Source organism: Artemia sp. Qi Xiang Cuo, unplaced genomic scaffold (assembly GCF_049724085.1).
Source record: "Artemia sp. Qi Xiang Cuo unplaced genomic scaffold, ASM4972408v1 HiC_scaffold_3232, whole genome shotgun sequence".
Lineage (NCBI taxonomy): Eukaryota > Metazoa > Arthropoda > Branchiopoda > Anostraca > Artemiidae > Artemia > Artemia sp. Qi Xiang Cuo.
Genome location: NW_028300625.1, coordinates 1 through 21,151, shown reverse-complemented (window position 1 = coordinate 21,151; position 21,151 = coordinate 1). Strand labels below are relative to the sequence as shown.

Genomic DNA, 21,151 nt, shown 5'->3' with positions numbered 1-21,151 from the left:
AAAACATTATTTCCATCTGGAAATCAACTACACGGTAAAAAATCCGTTCGTACTTTTACGCTAAATTATGGTGCAGCAAGTGGGCCTTGTGCTAAAAAAGCGTACTTTTACTTATGGACGCTAATTTAGTGTTTTTCAGTCAGAGGGTTAAAAAGAAGGTCTTCTAGCGTAGGCTACATTGTGACTGATTTAACGTTATGGGCGGACCAACTGTATTCGTCACAGCCAATCCCTGCGATCCTGAAATTACAATTTTTCAACATAAAATAACTCTTTTCTGTTGCGAAACTACAGTCATTTAGCATAATTTTTCGTTAGTTTGACGTGAGAGGCGTGGCCTTCCAGTTTCATCTCTACCTATCAAAGCAGCCTCCACGTCTTGATTTTTTGGCGTAAAATTACGCTCCTTTAGCGTAAATGGATAATGACAAAACTATGACAAAACTTTCTATAAGAAGCTTATATGCCCCCAGGGCATAACTTACAACCCTTGCCCTGAGGGCTGTGGGGGGGACTTTCCTCCTCAAAAACATTATTTCCATCTGGAAATCAACTACACGGTAAAAAATCCATTCGTACTTTTACGCTAAATTATGGTGCAGCAAGTGGGCCTTGTGCTAAAAAAGCGTACTTTTACTAACAGACGCTAATTCAGCGTGTTTCAGTCAGAGGGTTAAAAATAAGGTATTCTAGCGTACATTGTGACTGATTTAACGTTATGGGCGGACCCACTTTATTCGTCACAGCCAATCCCTGCGATCCTGAAATTACAATTTTTCAACATAAAATAACCCTTTTCTGTTGCGAAACTACAGTCATTTAGCGTAATTTTTCGTTAGTTTGACGTGAGAGGCGTGGCCTTCCAGTTTCATTTCTACCTATCAAAGCAGCCTCCACGTCTTGATTTTTTGGCGTAAAATTACGCTCCTTTAGCGTAAATGGATAATGATTAGCCGTTAGGGGTGGGGCAACCCATAAAAGTTTATATGGGAGGGGGGGGGGTCTGCACGTGATTTTTTGGGGTCAGGACAAAATGATTTTTTTTTTTAGCAGGGAGGGTCCCGATTTGAAATTTTGAATTGCAGCTTTTAGAATTTGATTAATTGCAAAATTAATATAGTACAACTATTATTCAAACCAGCATTATTGTTCAACAATTGTTAAAAATAGTCTATAATCTAACAGCTGTATTACAGTTAAATCGTTTCCAATAGCAAACTGGTTGTCAAATGACTGGAATACAGTAGTTTGACTGGTGTACCGCAATCGAATCCTAATGTATTGAACAAAAAAAACAGCTTTTTCAACTGAAAGTAAGGAGCAACATTAAAACTTGAAACGAGCCAACATTATTATTTGTATGATGGGGTTTGCCCCTTAGTCAATACCTAGCTCTTTACGCTTAATTTCGAATTTCAATTCTTTAAGAATGACCCTTGAAGCACAAAGGCCGTTTAATTAAAATAGATAGCTCTTTTGAAAGTACTAAAACAAAGTGTAGCGTAAAGAGCGAGGTATTGACTAGGGGGCAAACCTCCTCATATACGTAAAAATAAAAAAAAACAAGTTTTTTTAACTGAAAGTAAGGAACGACGCTAAAACTTAAAACGAACAGAAATTATTCCGTATATGAAGGGGGCTGTCCCCTCCTCAACGCCTCGCTCTTTACGCTAAAGTTTTTTTATTGTTTAAAAAAATAGAGTTGTGAGAAAGTCAAACTTTAGCGTAAGGAGCGAGGCGTTGAGGAGGGGACAGCCCCTTCATATACGGAATAATTTCTGTTCGTTTTAAGTTTTAACGTCGTTCCTTACTTTCAGTTAAAAAAACTTGTTTTTTTTATTTAATTTTTGAACGTTTTTGAATTAATGCAGGTTTTGATTTTGGCTCACCGTACATGAATAATTAAAACAAAATTTGCATATTATATTTGGTTAAATGGCTTTCTCGAAACTTGTTTAATTTTATTTACGAACGTTTTTATTAGTAATAAATATACGTAACTTAGAATTGACTTACGTAACGAACTTCTATATTCATAAATTTTTAACACGCATGCTAGGGAGTTCACCCCCTAGTCAATACCCTGCTCTTTAAACTATAGTTGGAATTTTTTTCCAGTTCTTTAAAAATGACCTCTTAATCACAATCAGTTGATCAGTTGAAAAACTTGTTTTTTTTTTTATTTAATTCCTGATCTTTTTCTTAAATAATGCTTGGAAATCCGGCGCCCCCTTCATAGTAATGTCCCTTACCCCATGAAAACTTCCTTCATGGAAAGATCCTTCCATATAGCCCCCGACCCTCTCCTTCCCCCACCTACCAGAAAAAATCTCCTCTGAAAAAGTCTGTATACTTCCCAATAACCAATACTATATGTTAACATTGAGTAAAGTTCATAACTTTCAGCCCTCCCCCTGGGGACTTTGGGGGATCAAGTCATCCTAAAAGACATTTTTATGATATTTTCGACCATGCTGAACAAAATGGCTATCTCAAAATTTTGATCGGATGACTTTGGGAAAAAATGAGCGTGGGAGGGGGCCTAGTTGCCCTCCATTTTTTTGGTCACTTTAAAAGGACATCAAAACTTTTAACTTCTGATCCAATGAGTCCTCCCACGATATTCTAGGACCACTGGGTCGAGACGATCACACCTGGGGGAAAGAACAAACAAAAAAAAAAATAAACACGCATCCGTGATCTTTCTTCTGGTAAAAAATGTAAAATTCCACATTTTTGCAGATAGGAGCTTGAAACCTCTACAGTAGGGTTCTCTGATACGCTGAATATGATGGTGTGATTTTCATTAATTTTCTATAACTTTTAGGGGGTCTTTCCCCCTTTTTTCGAAAATCAACCAAATTTTCTCAGGCACGTAACTTTTGATGGGTAAGATTAAAGTTAATGAAACTTATATATTTGAAATCAGAATTAAAATTTGATTCTTTTGATGTATCTATTGGTATCAAAATCCCGTTTTTTAGAGTTTCGGTTATCATTGAGCCGGGTCGCTCCTTACTTACAGTTCGTTACCACGAACTGTTTGATAATTTCTGATCGTTTTAAGTTTTAATGTTGCTCATTACTTTAAGTTGAAAAAACTTGTTTTTTTAGCTTAATTTCTGGTCGTTTTTTTAAGTAATGCTTGGAAATCCGGCGCTCCCTTCATAGAAATATCCCGTCTCCAATGAAAATATCGTCCCACGTAATCCCCATCCCCGGCCCCCCCTGATAAAAAAAATCCCCCGGCAAACGTCTGTAATCTTCCAAATAATAAATACTATGTGTAAACAATGGGCCAAGTTCATAACTTGCAGCCCTCCCCTCAGGGGCTTTGGGGGATTAAGTCATCTTTAAAGACTTGGTTATTAAATTTTCGACTATGCTGAACCAAATGGTTATTTCAAAATCTTGATCGGGTGACTGAGAAAAAAAAAGCATAGGGGGTTCTAGTTGCCCTCCAGTTTCTGAGTAATATAAAAAGGCACTAGAATTTTTAATTTCTATTTGAATGAGCCCTCAAGTGATACTCTAGGACCACTGGATCGATACAATCACCCATGGAAAGAAAAAACAAATAAACACGCAACCGGGTTTTTTTTGGCGAAACATACAAAATTCCACATTTTTGCCGATAGAAGCTTAAAACTTCTAAACAACAGCTTTCTGATACACTTTATCTTATGGTATAATTTAATTAACATTTTATCAATTTGAGGGGGGTTTCCTCCTTTTTTCGAAATTAAAACGAACTTTTTAAGGCTCTTAAATTACATTTATTAAATCAGAAAAAAAAACAATTATTTTGATGTATGTATTGGTATCAAAATTTCATTTTTTTAGAGTTTCATTGACTATTCTGCCGGGTCGCTCCTTACTTACAGTTCGTCACCACGAACTGTTTGAAAGGCTGGATTTAAACACAGATCCAGATTTCAGGGGAAAATATCAAGTCAAATGGCAGTAGTTTCTTTTCTTGAAAAACTTTTCCGTAACATTTTTTTTTTTATGTTTATGAAAAGAAACAAAACGCCTTAGTGCAGTCTACAATTTACAAAAATGTAGGGTTGGTAAGGATTATATTTTATTTTCAAATACACATAAATTCAGCGTTTTTCAAAACTAGGGGCAATTTCCCTAAATAGTGCCTCTTCCTTTGTCTACAATAAGCGTTTCTTCCAAGAATTGTGCTTTAGAACTGATACATAGACTAGGCGAATTCATGTATTCTTGACGGATTGAAAAAAAGTGTCTGTCTTTTTCCTCAATTGAAACTTTACTCACCAGAACTTGAGAAATTTAACTGGCCAATTGATGACCCTCCTTGTTCTTCCGAGTCATCTTCGGATTCCGTATCACTAAAATCGAATACCATCGCAGAAATGCGTTTTCCGTATGATTGTGGACTGTAAAACACATCAGGTGATACATCGACCCAATTGAAATGCTTTGCCTGTAAAGGTGTGACAATTTTCTGAGATTTATCACATTTTGGAGTGCCAGAAATCCCAGGTAAATTCATATTTTTAACTTCAGATCCTTTCACTTCAGATGTAATTTCGTAACTGCTGTAATTGAACTCAATATGGTCCTTATTTTGACATCATTGATGACCTGACTTGATCCAATTATATAGTTCAATGCTTTAATTAAAATTCTAGCTTATATTTTGTTTAGTAGTAAAAACTTTCATCTTCAGAATTTTCTCATGGGATTAAAACGGTTGCGTGAACTAATTTTACTGACCTTGTTTTAACTGAAGATAATTTATTCTTGAAATCCAGTGTTCATGACACATCTTTAAAAATTGACAATAAAGTCCAACTTGGAAGTGGTTGCCACCCGGGGTAATAAATCACTTGAGGGTGATTTATTTTTTCACCGGTTGCCACCCGGTGAAAAAATAAATCACTAGATTCTTGAAAAAAATAATAACTGAATCAGCAAAAAATCATTAGATTCTTGAGTAAAATCATTATATTAGTAACAAATCACTCTTACCTCTTGCCAATACCCGTTTGACGGGTCTCCATGTCTGGTTCTCTATACAGTATATAGAGGTAATCGTGTAATGCATAAGTACCAAAATATCCGTCAAACGCTTCGGCATTTCTCAACAGAACTGAATGCTGGGAGTTAATATCTTAGTTTTTGTAAGTAGGCTATTGTTTTGTGTAATTTCTTTAATTATTTACTTTTTCAATTCTTATATACTTTTACTTTAATTGACATACTTTTTTCATCGCATTTAGAAAATTTGTTGTCTCTAAGCTTCATTAAATAAAAAAAAGTGTATTGACTGAAAGTAAGGAGCAACATTAAAACTTAAAACGAAGAGAAATTATTACGTATATAAGGGAGCTGCCCCATTCCTCAACACCTTGCTCTTCATGCTACAGTTTTTCGGCCCTTTGAAAAAAGTTACTTATAGTAAACGATAATTAAACGATCTTTGTGTTTCAGGAGTTGTTTTTAAAGAATTGGCACAAAACTTATATTTTAGCGTACAGAACGAGGGGTCGAGGAGGGGACAACCCCCTCATATCAAACAGTTCGTGGTAACGAACTGTAAGTAAGTAGTGACCCGGCTCAATGATAACCGAAACTCTGAAAAACGGGTTTTTGATACCAATATATACATCAAAAGAATCAGATTTCAATGCTGATTTCAAATATTTAACTTGCATCAAGTTTAGTGCTACCCATCAAAAGTTACGTGCCTGAGAAAATTTGGCTGATTTTCAAAAAAAGAGGGAAACACCCCCTAAAAATTATAGAACCTTGATAAAAATCACACCATCATATTCAGCGTACCAGAGAACCCTACTGTAGAGGTTTCAAGCTGCTATCTACAAAAATGTGGAATTTTGTATTTTTTGCCAGAAAAAAGATCACGGATGCGTGTTTATTCGTTTGTTTTTTGGTTTTGTTTTTTTCAGGGGTGATCGTATCGACCCAATGATCCTAGAATATCGTGGGAGGGCTCATTGGAACGGAAATTAAAAGTTCTAGTGCCCTTTTTACACAGAATTTGATTTTGATCAGAATTTGAAATTGATTTGCATAATCGAGGGGAATTATTGATCTACGAAAGGGTATTATAAATGACATCAATTGTTTCCTAGGAATTATACGAAATTCTAAAGAGATAGAAATTCTATTTTTAAATATGGCTTCTCAGATCTTACTTGACAGAGATAAATTAATATTCTATTTTTAAATATGGCTTTTTTGATCTTTAGTGTCAGGAATTAGAAATGACATCACTTGTTATCTTGGAATTAAGCAGGAGTCTAAAGAGATAGAAAAATCCTTTTTTAAATAAGGCTACTATTTGACTGTCCTTCCCGAGGGGGTTTCCTCTTTGAGTGTTTTTATTTAGGGGGGGGCTGTTGCCCCCGGCCAATAATTTGGAGAAAAAAATAGTATATATCATTAGGATAATTAGGTTTATTGGGATAAATCAGAAGCTACCTAACTGAGGCGACAAATAATTGATAGAAATGATGACTTCTTAAACGTTTGCCTGCAACTGTCACATATAAGATGCCTACAGTGCCAATACACATTCGGCCACATTATTTTTTGTTAGGTTTTTATTGAATTTCCCTCAAAAGTGCAGAGTCTTACGACGGTACTTTTTTATGTTATATAGAAACCTGTACAAATCTACTTAGAATTCTTATACATTTCCCCTTGAATTTTGTATTTTTCTTATCTTCTATTCGGTACTTCCGCTCTATCAGGCACCTCTTGTGTGCAACCAACAACGTAAACAGAGGGAGCTAGAGGGTTTTCACATCCCCCCCCCCGTAATTTTTCTCCGACTCGTAAAAACGTAACAAAAATCTTTAAATAAATTTTGAAGCGTTTTTTTAATTTTTTTTTTAGTTTTTTTTTTAACCCCTCCTCCCCCAGACAAAATCTTGGATGTGTCCTTGTGTGGACCTGTGATGTAGCAGTTGGTTTGTAGTTTCAAATGATTGATAGATATTAATGGTTTTTAAATTTTACTGTAAACGCCTCTACTTTTTCGTTGAAACAATTGTTGGAATTTCCATGATTGATTAGAAAGGGACTATCGGAAAGGGGAACATTTTTCACCGGATTGAAACCGAAAAGAAATTACTGACAAGTAATCTTACTAATTGAGTTTAAAAATATTGAACGACACCGCCAGAGGGTCTTTTGAGTAAATATAAACAAAAAATGAGTTTAATGTATACTCATTTTACTCATGAGGGCAAGTGTTCAATTCAATGTTTTTTTTTTATGTAAAAGCCATTAAACCACCAGATAAGCTAAACAAAACAAACTTTAATGAAAAAAAACATACAACTTATTTGAACTTAACTAGCATCACCAACAGCCTTTTGTAAAAATGAAAGACTGTCTGAAGACATGGCAGAAACTCTCACACATAATAGAACCACACAAGTATCACTACAAAACCTAGAGAATTGGACGGGGGGTGTATCATGGCTTAAATTTGTTGCAAATACTGAAGCAGTCCTTTTCTATGATCCCTCAAGAAGAATTTCCTTTTATCCTTGGAACGTTGTCCCTGAAATCGCCATTGCTAAAGGAATCTAAACACAACTGATCTATTGTCACTGCATTTCATCATCATAAAGGAGATTATAAAGGAGATACCTGAAAAAGAGATACATAAAAAAAGAGATACTGAAATAGGAGATACATCATAAAGGAGATACCTGAAAAAGGAGATTAATTAATATTAATCGTTGACGAATTCAAAATATGGTACACTTTAAATGTTATAGACGATCCAACTGCCAGTCAACCTTATTTAAGGCGATACAGTACTTTAAAATCATATCGCCAGCCTCAATGTTGGCTGACCGTCACAAAGACAAAGGACTCACTAATGAATTCTTTAAGGGGACTAGTTATCATCGAGAGATATCAAGAAATCTTGGTTTGGCTGTGAAATTTGATTGAAAAGACAGTGAAATTTTACGTCTCTTCTGTCGGAGAAATTTAAAACAAAGCAGGTGACACCACAGGAAACCCTCAAAGCGGCCAAAACACTCAAAAGCCGTTTCCTTTTAGCTTATTTTTAGCGATTTTCTGGATGATATTTCTAGGGATTGTCCTTTCCACAACTTTAAAAATAAAATTCTGTTCCATTTCATTGAAAACAAATTACACTTTCTAATGGTATGCATTAAAATTGAATATCTCTACCTCCGGGACAGAACTAAAAAAAAAAAAACATTTTCGAATGCTGACCAAAGGTCTGCGTTGCGGAGCTACCGATCTCCTGATTCAATGCCTTCAGCCGGGAGTGCTATGCATGGTTGGGGGCAAATCATCCGCTTCCCTTGTTTCCCCCCCAAATTTCTCCAGGCACTCATTTAGAGCTGGGTCGATTCTGGCTGAGTTACAGGGTCACACCATTGACCCCGTTCCAAACCAAATAACCAGTGACACCAGGACTCAAACCAGGACAGAATTCCAGGACCAGGAAGAAACCAGGACTGGGCTAAAATTTAAATGGTTTTTCTAAGATTTTCAGGAAAGTAAGTTTCGGCTTTTATTTGTCTGTCAATTATTTAACTCCCTTATGTAAGCTCTATAAATTCTGGCAAGATCATCCAATCAATTCAAAGTAAATTGGCCGCAAAAACTGAAAAAAAATAATGGACGAGATAGGGTGATCCTTTAAGGTACCGTGTCAACTATTATAGCGTTTTACCAGCCATTATAACGTTTTGAAATATTGGCCACAAAGTAAATTGGCCACAAAAACTAAAAAAAAATAATAATGGACGAGATAGGGTGATCGTTTTAGGTACCTTATCAACTTAAGAACCAGCTATTATAAGGTTTTGAAATATACAAACATCTCCAAAACCCATTTAGATACTTTGGAATCTTGGATGTGGTGATTCGGGAGGCAATGTTTAATTTTAATTTTTTTTTTCTGAAAACTATATTTTAAGCCCATCCACTCAAACAAAAGAAGTTATATCAACGGTCCAAAATCCTTTTTTTCAAATTGTGTTTTGCCTACTTTTCTCACTAACAGATATAGCTAGAAAATGGCTTTTTTTTCCTCCGATTTTTTTTTTTTTTTTTTTGCATACTGGATGCTAAAGAAAAATTTCCTTGTGTAAGAGTTTATTAAAAACGTTCTGTGCATGGCTCCTATTCATTTGTATAAATGATGTTCAAATTGCATGCCTTCAACATATGAATTACAAATATCGTTTGCAGATGACAGAACAATCAATTGGAGGAGGGACGAAAAAGGCTTAACACTGTCCCTGGAAAATGTTCCTCCGAATGTAAGCTCTTGATTTAGAAAAAAATTGATTAATACCTTAGAGAAAAAAAAAATTTAAGGACTAAAATTGTTGATTAAAAGTCAACAATGTCATTTACCTAGAGCTATGAACAAGTTTGTTTTCCCATTTTTTTAAGAATGAAAGACCGAGATAAATATAAGGTAGCAATTTCCTGATTGCGAATAAATACAAGTTATTTGAATTAGTGAATCACCATCAGTAAGTGACTCACAATCGCCCCTCTCGCTTAGAAAGAATTTAAAGAAGATGGTTCTTTCAGCTTACATTTTTTTCCCTCTTCTTCTTTTCTTTTTGAGAAATTTATATTTTTATTCTTTTTTTGTTTGTTTTTTTGTTGAACCGTCCTAGGCAAGTCGTTGACACCCCAGATTTTAAATCCTATACCTGTAAGGTTCGAGTCCTGGTGTTGCTGATTATTTGGTTTGGAGGGGGGTTAGCGTTGGAACCCTGTAAGCTCAGCCTGAGTCGACCCAGCTCCAAATGGGTACCTGGAGAAATACAGAGGGAAAACGTGAAGTGTCGGTTGATTTACCTCCAGCTGCACATTCTAGTCCCCGGTTGAGTTCAGAGAATCAGGAGATCGACATCTAAGCTACGCAGACCACTGTTCAGCATGCACAAAAAATTTTCGTTTTTCGTTTCTTTCTTGGTTTAAAGAAGACACATCAAGTTCTACCTCTTCGCCTACCCGTTGTTTTGTTTACTGTGTTGATTTAATCAAGTTTTAAGTTCAATTTAAAAAAAAACTCACATTTTCAGTCTTTATTCCCTCCAGTAAATTGCGTGTCGTGTGACATACCGTTTTTGGAATATCAAAGCCGGTATTTCATCCCTGTCCTAAAGACAATGGTACATCTAAATTATTTTAAGGGAATATATGCTTGTAGTAACAAGAAGGGTAATTGGGAATTCAAGAGTCACATTTATTGAGCTAGCTAGCTGGGGAAATGAAGCTTGGAATACATTTGGAAGCTTTTTTTTGTAGAAACGTTTAGTAGCACTCTCGCTAAAAGCTTTTAATGACTGGTCCAAACTCTTTGGGGCAGTTGCTGCTTTGCTATCACTGATATTATTTCGTTCATGTCTAGACCTAGTTTTTCCTAGGCATGTTTCCTCCTCCACATAGGATGACCTGCGGAAAGGACTAAAGGAGGATTATCCAATCATTACCGTGGCCTTTAAAGACCTCAGCCTAGGTAAAAACTGATCTAGATTGATGAAAAAAAAAACTTAAAGAATAATTTATTGAGGTCCCTGAAGCTATATATTGGTTTACTTAGCGATATTTCCGCCATTTAAAAAGATAAAAAAAAATATATTAGCATGTCACTATGTTATAGCTAAGATGTATATCAATCTAGCTTGCGGTATCTCTACTTTTTGAAAGATTAAGATAAAATATATCGATATATAGATACATTATATATAAGCTACATAAAGATTTATCTTCCAGTACCTCCATGTTTTAGAAAGATCTTTCTAAATGTTTTGACTTACCGATATATTATATATATAATGTATATCGATTTATCGTAAGGTATCTCTGCATTTTAGAGGATTAAAATAAGATATTTCTATAAATTGATATAGTATGTGTAAGCTATATATCAATCTATCTTGCAATATCTGTAACTCTTAGAAATATAAGAAAAAATAACTACCGTATTCATGAGGAAAGGCTGATGTAAAGGGTCATGATTATCAAATCATTGACAAATTAAATATAGCTAAGAGTGACACTTACAATGGATTTTGAATTTCTACTTCATTCGATAAGTTCCCATATCTGCAAAAAGTGTAATACAGGGTTGCCACCTGTAGCATGGAAATGCTATTTTAGCACTATTACGGTCAATTTTTTTACTGAAGCACAGAAAATCGCTTTGTGGCATACAAATTAGGGCATTGTAGCACTATAGGAACTGACTGTGGTGACAACTCTGGTGTAATGGCTAGTTTTTTTGTTATAACCACCCCACACTTTCAGTTTTAGTCAGAAGAAAATTAAATTATTTTGGATTGGGGGTAGAAAAATAACTTTTACTTTTTTGTACATTTGGAGGTTAACAACAAATTCTTTTTAATATTTCAAATTTATTTTTGAGCTGATCTTGTAATCAGTTTTCAAACCCCATTCTTAAAAATCTTGCAAGTATGAACAATTGAAAACTTGAGCACCCCCAGGATTTCATTTTCAATGTTCAGAAAATTGAAATTTTGCCCTTTATGCTTAAAAAACTAAAATCCTCATAAAATTTGAAATTTCCGTGTGACAATTTCTGGTGTAATGGCTAGTTTTTTTGTTATGACCACTCCACACTTTCAGTTTTAGTCAGAAGAAAATTAAATTATTTTGGATTGGAGGTAGAAAAATAACTTTTACTTTTTTGTACATTTGGAGATAAATTGTACAATTGAAAACTTGAGCACCCCAGGATTTCATTTTCAATCTTTAGAAAATTGAATTTTCGCCCTTTATGCATAAAAAACTAAAATCCTCAGAAAATCTGAAATTTCCGTGTGACAATTCTGGTGTAATGGCTAGTTTTTTTGTTATAGTCGACACTTTCAGTTTTAGTCAGAAGAAAATTAAATTATTTTGGATTGGAGGTAGAAAAATAACTTTTATTTTTTTGTACATATGGAGATAAATTATACAACTGAAAACTTGAGCACCCCAGGATTTCATTTTTAATCTTCAGAAAATTGAATTTTTGCCCTTTATGCTTAAAACACTAAAATCCTTAGAAAATCTGAAATTTTTCTGGTTAGCAGAAAAAATCCTTTTAAATTTTAGTATTTCACCCCCCCCCCTAAAAAAAAGAAACCAAATGTAAAGTCATGAGTGTCAAACATTTTATTTTTGGTAAAAATTACCCACAGGTTACTCTACCTCATATTCATACATTGTCTATTTTATTCATTGTTATTTTTTCAGGGAGCTGGAATTAACAACTTCCTATCTGGACTATAGATGCCCTGAATCCTAAAATTAGCTGACTGCTGCACCAATTTCGGAACCGAAAGAGAATCTGGAGGGCCGATATTAGTGGAATGATAGAAAGAAAAAAATTACTGAAAAACCCATGGGTACATCCGCCAGGAAAGGGTTAAATCTTACCTAATTAAAAAGACTATCAGTAGACCATGAACCATAATGAGCATCTATAAGTTCCCCAGGACATTCTAGGACCGGTGGACTATCATACGGTCTTTGCAGGGATTCATCTTCTTCAGTTGGAATGCTAGGAGAGAAGGTTTATGGGTATGAGAGAAAGGAATGATCAATGTGCTCGCGTTGAAGTGTACGTAGATAAATAGGTACATTATAGATAAATTATAGATATATAGATAAAAATTATATTATAGATAAATTCTTGGAAAGAAAGAAAAGTGTTTGTCATTGATATTTCGTTTCCTACAACCTACCGGAATCGCATTTTTTTTTTTTTTTCACTCTAAACCAGGAACTCAGCCCATCTATGCTAGTTATTTTCAAAAAAAAAAAATAATCAACGAATCAAATACACGGAAATATAGAAATTGTTCAAATCAGCAAAAACCAGCGTTTCGCAGTTGAAGAGAAAAAAGAGCAAACTGAAATCCAGTTCAACGTATTCGCGGGTAGGAAAAACAAAACTACCCATATGCTTTTAGAACATCAATAAAATAAATTTCAATGTACCCTTCATTTTAAGTTCACCAAATGAACGAACCTCGAAATTCTACTGTAAAGCGATTATTTTTTTCTATTTTAGTAATTTAATTTTTATTTAATTTGAAATTAAAAAAAAATTAATGGTTTGCAAATAGTATTTGACTCTATACCCTGAGGTAGGATGCTGACAACGTTCGAAATGACCTGAAGACAAGCATTAATGGCAAATAAAACACTTCAAAATATTGTACTTGGATTAATTACAGATTTTAATATGAATTACAACAAATTAGCGTTTAAATTTAATATAACATTTAATTTAAAAAAAAAGAAAAAAAAAGTGGAGGTTCAGGTCACAGAGGCCAACTGCCTCCAAGTAGAAATAAAATAGTTATAAAATAAGTAATGTACCGGGAATCAAACATTTCGTGGTAACGAACTGTAAGTAAGGAGCGACCCGGCTCAACAGTAACCGAAACTGTAAATAACGGAATTTTGATACCAATAGATATATCAAAAGAATCAACTTTTTATGCTGATTTCAAACATATAAGTTCGGAGCCATCAAAGGCTATGAGCCTTAGAAATTTGTCTTATTTTTGAAAAAAGGGGGAAACATCCCCTAAAAGTAACATAATCTTATTGAAATCACACCGTCAGATTCAGCATATCAGAGGACCATAAATTAGAGGTTTCAAGCTCCTATCTGCAAAAATGTGGAACTTTGTGTTTTTTGCCACAAGAAAGATCATGGATGCGTGTTAGCCTATTTGTTTTTTGTTTTTGTTTTTTCAGGGGTGATCTTATTGCCCCAGTGATCCTAGAATTTTTTTTTTTGGGGGGGGGGGGCTAATTTGAAAGGATATAAGAAGTTCTAGTGCCCTTTTTAAGTGACCAAAAATATTGGAGGGCAACTAGGCCCCCTCCCACGCCCACTTTTTTCTCAAAATCGTCTGATCACGGTTATGAGATTGCCATTTTGTTCAGCATAATTGAAAAGCCGAAAAACTATACCATTAGAGATATCATAACCCCAACAAGCCCTGGGGAAAGGTCTTTAAGTTACAAATTTGTCTATTGTTTACGTATAATATTTGTTATTGGGAAGTATGGATACATTTTTCGGGTGGAGGGAAGACGAATTTTCTGCTGGGGGGGGGGGAATTTTCCACCGGGAAAATTTTCTATGGGAAGGAAGTTTCAGGAGTAGATTTTTCAGGAAAAATTTGGGAATTTGCCAGAATACCGATTCAAAATTCTTCTTATGTTTTCCTTTCACTTTGCCGACTCAATTTTACGCGTAGAGGTTTAAGGAAGGATTTTTTCGTGAAGGTGAAGCCAGATTTCCAGGAATTATTTAAAAAACAATCAGAAATAAAATTAAAAAAAGATTTTTCAACTGAAAGTAAGGAGAAACATTAAAACTTAAAACGAACCGAAATTATTACGTATATGAGAGGGGTTGCTCCTCCTCAACACCTCGCTCTTTAAGTTTATTATTACTTTAAAGAAGCTTCTTATTGTTCTAATTAAACGAACCATGTGTTTCAGGAGTCGTTCTCAAACAATTGGGACACAATTCAAACTTTAGCGTAAGGAGCAATGTGTTGAGGAGGAGCAACCCCCTTATATAAGTAATAATTTCTGTTAGTTTTAAGTTTTAATGTTGCTCCTCACTTTCAGTTGAAAAACTTTTTGTTTATTTAATTAACACCCAAAAAGCTATATTATGGGATTGAAACAAAAAGAGTAAAAACCGGAGTGAGAGAGAAACATAGGGAGAGGAAGAGAGAAAAATAGGTAGAGGGAGACAAAACAAGAGAGAGGGGGACAGACACGGGACAGAGGGAAGGAGGAATGAAGAGATAGGGATTAAAAAAAGAGAGACAAGATATGTTACTTATATCGGTTAATCTAAATTAATCATTTGGTAAAAATATATGCACCAATAATATACCAATTGATTAAATTATTGGTTAACCTAATACCGCAGATTATTATTATCTGAGTGGAGTAAAATTAATATGCGTACATATGTTACTTTGTACTTTGTTATTTGACTTACCTACAAAAACATCTTATTAAAAGACCAATTTGGCCATCCTATTCTGTTATATTTTTTTCTTCAGTTAACTACTGACATCAATAAAATCCTTATTTACTTCTGATTTAAAAATGTCGCTTTTGTTACTTAATTTTTAAATATTACCACTAGCCTAAATTTGTTCAATAGCCCGACTGTACATGATGGGTATCGCCCTACTGATTGCTGTATTATTCGATGATCAGCTGCAGATAAGTTTGGTGTTAGTTCGGTTAGTCTTGTTTGTGAAACAGAAGAGTTTCCGCTTGCCTCTTTTCACTATTAAATAAAAAAAACAAGATGTTTTTTTTTTTAAACTGAAGTAAGGAGCGACAATAAAGCTTAAAACGAACAGAAATTATTCCGTATTTGAAAAAGGTGGTCCCCTCGTCCACGCCTCGCTCTTTACGCTAAGTTTTTTATTGTTTAAAAAAATAAAGTTTTTAGACAGAGTCAAACTTTAGCATAAAGACCAAGGAGTTGAGGAGGGGAGAACCCCTTTCATATACGGAATAATTTCTGTTCGTTTTAATTTTTAATGTTGCTCCTTACTTTCAGTTAAAAAAACTTTTTTTTTATTTAATTTCAGAACGTGTTTGAATTAATGCAGGTTTTGATTTTGGCTCACCGTACATGAATAATTAAAACAAAATTTGCATATTAATTTTACTTTGTACTTTGTTACTTTGTAATTAATATGCGTTAATATGTTACTTTGTACTTTGTTACTTTGTGGAGTAAAAGTTTGCATATTAATTTTACTTACAAACGCAAAAATCTGAGTGGAGGCTCGGGCCACAAAGGCCCACTGCCTCCGACAGCAGACAAAAGAGTCATGAAATAAGTAATGTACAGGGAATTAACATTTGAAAAGCTAAATTACGGGGTTGAAGAAAAAAAGTCTAAAATACGGAAGGAAAGAGAGAAATAGAAAAACAGAGAGGGGGAGAGAGAAAGAGAGATATAGAGAAAGAGAGGGAAGGACAGACATAGAGATAGTGGGAAGGATGCATGGAGAGAGACTGATTGCGAGGAGAGCAGTGGCGTAGCTTCATCAAAATACTGGGGGAGGGGCAAAGTTGAAGCTAATTTTCCAAAATCAAGCAAAAATGAGAGTAGAGACGAGAGAGAGAGACCGTTTAGAGTAGCAGAGAGAGAGTAGTAGTAGAGAGAGATGAGAGAGTAGAGAGAGAGAGATGAGTATATAGTATATATATATATATATGCATATATATATATATATATATATATATATATATATATATATATATATATATATATATATATATATATATATATATATATATATATATATATATATATATATATATATATATATATATATATATATATATATATATATATATATATATATATATATATATATATATATATATATATATATATATATATATATATATATATATATATATATATATATATATATATATATATATATATATATATATATATATATATATATATATATATATATATATATATATATATATATATATATATATATATATATATATATATATATATATATATATATATATATATATATATATATATATATATATATATATATATATATATATATATATATATATATATATATATATATATTGTTAATGGCAAACTCGAAAAACTGAGTGGAAGCTCAATCCAAACAGGCCCACTGCCTCCAACAGCAGATATATTAGTTATGAAATAAGCAAAGTACAGGGAATTAACACCCAAAAGCTAAATTACGGGGTTAGAACAAAAAGACTAAAACACAGATGAAAAGAGAAAAAAGACAGAGAGTGGGAAGAAGGAGAAAGATAGAGAAAGAAACGGAAAAAGAGAGAAGGGCAGAAAGACGGGCAGGCAAAGGTAGAAAAAAAGAGGAAGAGAGGAGAGAAGGAAGGGAGAAAGAGACAGCAGAGAAGTAGGGTAAGCTACTTACATTGGTTGAAAGGGCAATATCTTGGGCATTGGATAGTCAATCGGTACAAAAGAAGAAGGATCAGCATCCACAAAACTCCCAATTGAATTATTGCCAGAAAAATACCCAGAATCCCCGACAGTCTCATTTGGCTCAACTTTTATTGGCTCAAGCATTGCAATAACAAGATCATCATTCTGTTCGTACAAACATGGCTCGGAAAATGGCCTTGGCTCCAGTTGCAAACCAGGATACAGATCAGGACTATAGGAGTGCATTGGCGGCTCACTGAGGTATTTTTGTTGCAAAATTATGGCTCCTAATTCTTTCTCAAGTAAATCATCAATACGTGCCTCTCTAGAAAGGTTGGGTAAATCGGGCATATTATCAGATTTCTTTCTCTTCCGGGACGAACTTATTGGGGCACTTTTAGGTCGTGCTGGAAGGGTGTCACGAATAGTCTTTCTATTTTTTCTAGTCTGGAATATTTTGCTCCTTTCCAAGATTAAATCAAGAAAAAATGTCTGAAGTTTCGACTGATTGAAGAAACTCTGTATTTCAGTATTGTCAGATTGCTGGATTAGAGTTTCTATATCTTCAACAGATGGGAGAGAACCAATATTTTTTAAGGCCCATGTTACAGAGCAGTCAGATTCGGCGTTTTGTATCATGTTGTGGATAATGTGAGCTAATTTATTTGACAGTTTCTTCACTTTCAATGAAGTACAAAACTCCTCACCTTGAAACAGTGACAAAATATTTTCTGGGAAATCTTTTTCTGAGGCTGTCTTCGGTTGGACACAACCATTTATTAAACCTTGGATTAAATGTCGTCTGAATTTCAGCTTGTACTTGTACCTTCTTAGGCAGATAGGGCAGCAGAGAGCAAGATACAACGATTTTTCAGGCAGAGACTGAAGAACTGCCAGCACCTCAGAGTCAAATTCGTCATCATCTTTTCTGCGATTGTCAATTAATAGTTGAAGTTTGTTTCCAAGATCAAGTCTCTTCTCTATGGACAGACCCAAGATCGACTTCGATGTGGACGCATGGAACATCTTAAATTGGTGTGGCCGTTGTCTTTTAGTTGTGTCTTTTGCAGAAGATGTCTCTTGCATAATTTGCTTGTCTTTATCCCAAACTTCAACATGATTGGCGTCAGCTAATGTCAAAGCAGTGTCGAGATCGATGTAATCTAATGTCTGGGTTTGAGTGGATCGGAAGTCTGTACTGTGTCCACGAGAAACAGTTATTTCTAAAGTATGAGCTTCACGACTGGAAGCAGCACAATTTTCGAAATGCGTGTGAAATTCGATATTTTCAAGAAATTTTTGTGAGCAATTTGGACAGGCTAGAAATTGCATCGGTTCCATTTTGACGGTGGCAAATGCAGAATTTTTTGACACAGAAAAAGACGTCAAAATATTTCTTTTGGCAACGTTCAAAGTATTCAAGTCAAAATCTTGTTGGCTTAAATTTTTTGTTACTAGGGCTGGCGGAGTTTTCAATTTTGAAGAAGAACGTATGTATCTCAGGGGAGTTGATTCTAATTTGAGGTTATGATCGGAAACCCCACTAGCTTCAGATAGCAGTTTTCCCTTTGGTTTCACCTTCTTTGTCTTTACACAGGGAGCTGGTTCATAATCGATCCCTTTGTAACTCTGAAATAAGAAACAAAAATCAGCGCTACTATACAGTTACTTAACATATTTTTACAAGGCAGCCTTTTAACTTTAAAACGTTTTAACGTTAACTTTAAATAACGTTAAAAATAAAATAAAAATAGAAAAAATAAGCATTTTAAATTATATTCCAACGTTTTTTAGTTACCTTTAGTGACGGTGTGCACGAAAAAAAAGCATGGAATGCAATGGAATCTACCACCAACTATTTTTATGTTATTGTAGTATTTAAAAATCATTTGAAACCTACAAGAATTATCCGTCATAATAATATCATAACAATCAACTACTCAAGAAGAAGCAAATTCTCAAAGACAACAAAAAAATAAAATAAAAAAAAGCCAAAAGAAAGCAAATGCGCTAGATCTGTGAAAAGGGCGAAAATGAGAGAATCAGTGTCTGGGGTTTCATAAAACAAGCTGTCTTCTTCGCTGATAAAAACAAAGAAGCAGAAAGAGCACGAAACCAAAATAGTGCAACAAAACAAGAAGTTTGCTAAAAAAAAAAAAAAAAAGCAAATTAAAGATATGTATAACCTTAAATAAAACACATCGGACATACAAAAACTGAATCAAAAAAATTCAGGTAGTAACAAATTATACAATTCAAGTTACTTCTGTTACATCCAGATTTTTTCTTTTTTTTGCGTTCTCTTTTGCTGCTTTGTGTTATGATGGGTTACTTCGGTTTTATAACTTCAATTATATTTAATACTACTAAGAAATGCTAAAATTTCCTGTAATTTTCAAACACAATCCTTTTTTTAAACATAAAAATTTTAATTATATTCTTATGTCTTTTGAAAAAACCAGGCATTGCTTAAGACCCATCCACAGTGAGATTTTACTAATACGAGATTTAGCTAGTTCTAATTTGAGCCAAACGGAGTTTCCATAGAAATAAATTCAAGGAGTTTCCGACCAAAAATTTCAAGGGGATTTAAACTCTCATTCCCCCTCCACCAGATACGGCCTTGAGTCAGCATATTAGTTTAGTCCTCTTTTAAGTTCACATATGGCCTAAGAACACTGAAAAATCTGAACCAGCCAATACTAAGAACACTAAGAACACTAATCTCGCCTATCTATTTTGGTAGAACACATTTCCTTAAATTGCTCAACCTTGGTAATTCTTTTTCTGAAGAATTCTGATTGGCGCATATTTGAACATATTTTACTAATCCTCACGATTAGTAAAATAATTTTCAGGAAATTCTTTTACGATCAGTTTCCATTTTCGGTGGCATTGGGAAGCCCATTGTTATTTTGAATACATTATTATCCCATTGTCGACGGGAGCAGCTAAATTCCCCTTCAATTCAGGGTCAGCTTTGTCCCTGTTTTTGTCTTCAAGTCAATGTTTTTGTCTTCCTCATTTGCGCTTCTTTCATCCTGCAAGAGGCTAATATTGTAGGGAATTTTTCATCGGAGGTGTCTCAAGTTTACGCGTTTTAGTTGGCCTAACTAGCAGATTAGCTGTATTCTTTTTTGTCTTTTACCATGCAGACCCCTTGGTGTTATGTTGAATGCATGATTGGCAGGATGCATTTCCCCATTTTGACAGTTAATCTGCCACTCTTGGGCGAATTTTAACAACCATCCTAAGCAGCTCTTCTGCAAGGACAAGACCTCCTTTGTTTGTTATTGCTATCTTTTCTCTAAAGGTCTTAATCCTTTGATAGCATATAACACTGCTAACGTAAGAATTCTGAAATTTGCTAAGACTCAATGCTGTAAGAATGGCAGCTTATAAACATGAGAGGTTTTCTACCTTTTTACTTATTTTTTAGTATTAGCCTATCACAACTGATTGAGAAAGCAGCATATAATCCAAAACATTGGTTGCGACCACCTGAAGCAGAGTAGGACTAGTGTCCTACCTCGCAAACACCATGGCGAATTGTTTTAAAAACTCTCTGGATCTCTTTTTAGCATTCTTTTACGTCTTTCTTTGCCAAAGGAGACCTAAGGTAAATGCATTGAGAAAATACGAGAAAACTAATTTCTGAGCTAACTTTCCTTCTTTGCACAACAAATAAGACTCTGAATAAAATCAAGATTTTAATAATTTTTCAGAAGATTTTTTTTTCTACCGCCAATTTTAGGAAGACTAATCTGAAGCATCAGGCATCCACTTCTGAAACCTACCCACCCCCCTCCCCCTTCAAACAAAAAAAACTGGAAAAATCAGGCTTAACACCTTACATTATACATGATTCCTTGTGGCATTGCTAAAAAAAACGTATATCAGAAAAGATTTACTGACACGGAAGCTATCGAGAAACAGGGGCAGGTCCCCTCCTATATGGAATAAATTCTAATAATGTTGGGGTTTAACGTTACTTCCTACTTTTATAAAAAGGTAGACCAGATACATCCCCAGAAATCGAGATGAATTATATATAACTTCTAACTCCGCCCCCACCCCATCCTTAGAACTAACTATGTATTTACCTGAAGGCTCAAT

The 21,151-nt window shown here is 34.3% G+C and overlaps 1 protein-coding gene across 1 annotated transcript; it reads right to left on the bottom strand.

Moving 5' to 3' along the window:
- Positions 1-7,303: 7,303 nt before the first annotated feature.
- LOC148938473 (uncharacterized) lies at positions 7,304-18,664 on the bottom strand (the record flags this gene model as incomplete). The annotated part of the gene is made up of 3 exons (XM_089107768.1): positions 7,304-7,653; positions 12,454-12,577; positions 17,025-18,664. Coding segments are annotated over 2 exons (1,764 nt in total), but the record flags the coding sequence as incomplete, so codon positions are not given.
- Positions 18,665-21,151: the final 2,487 nt, after the last annotated feature.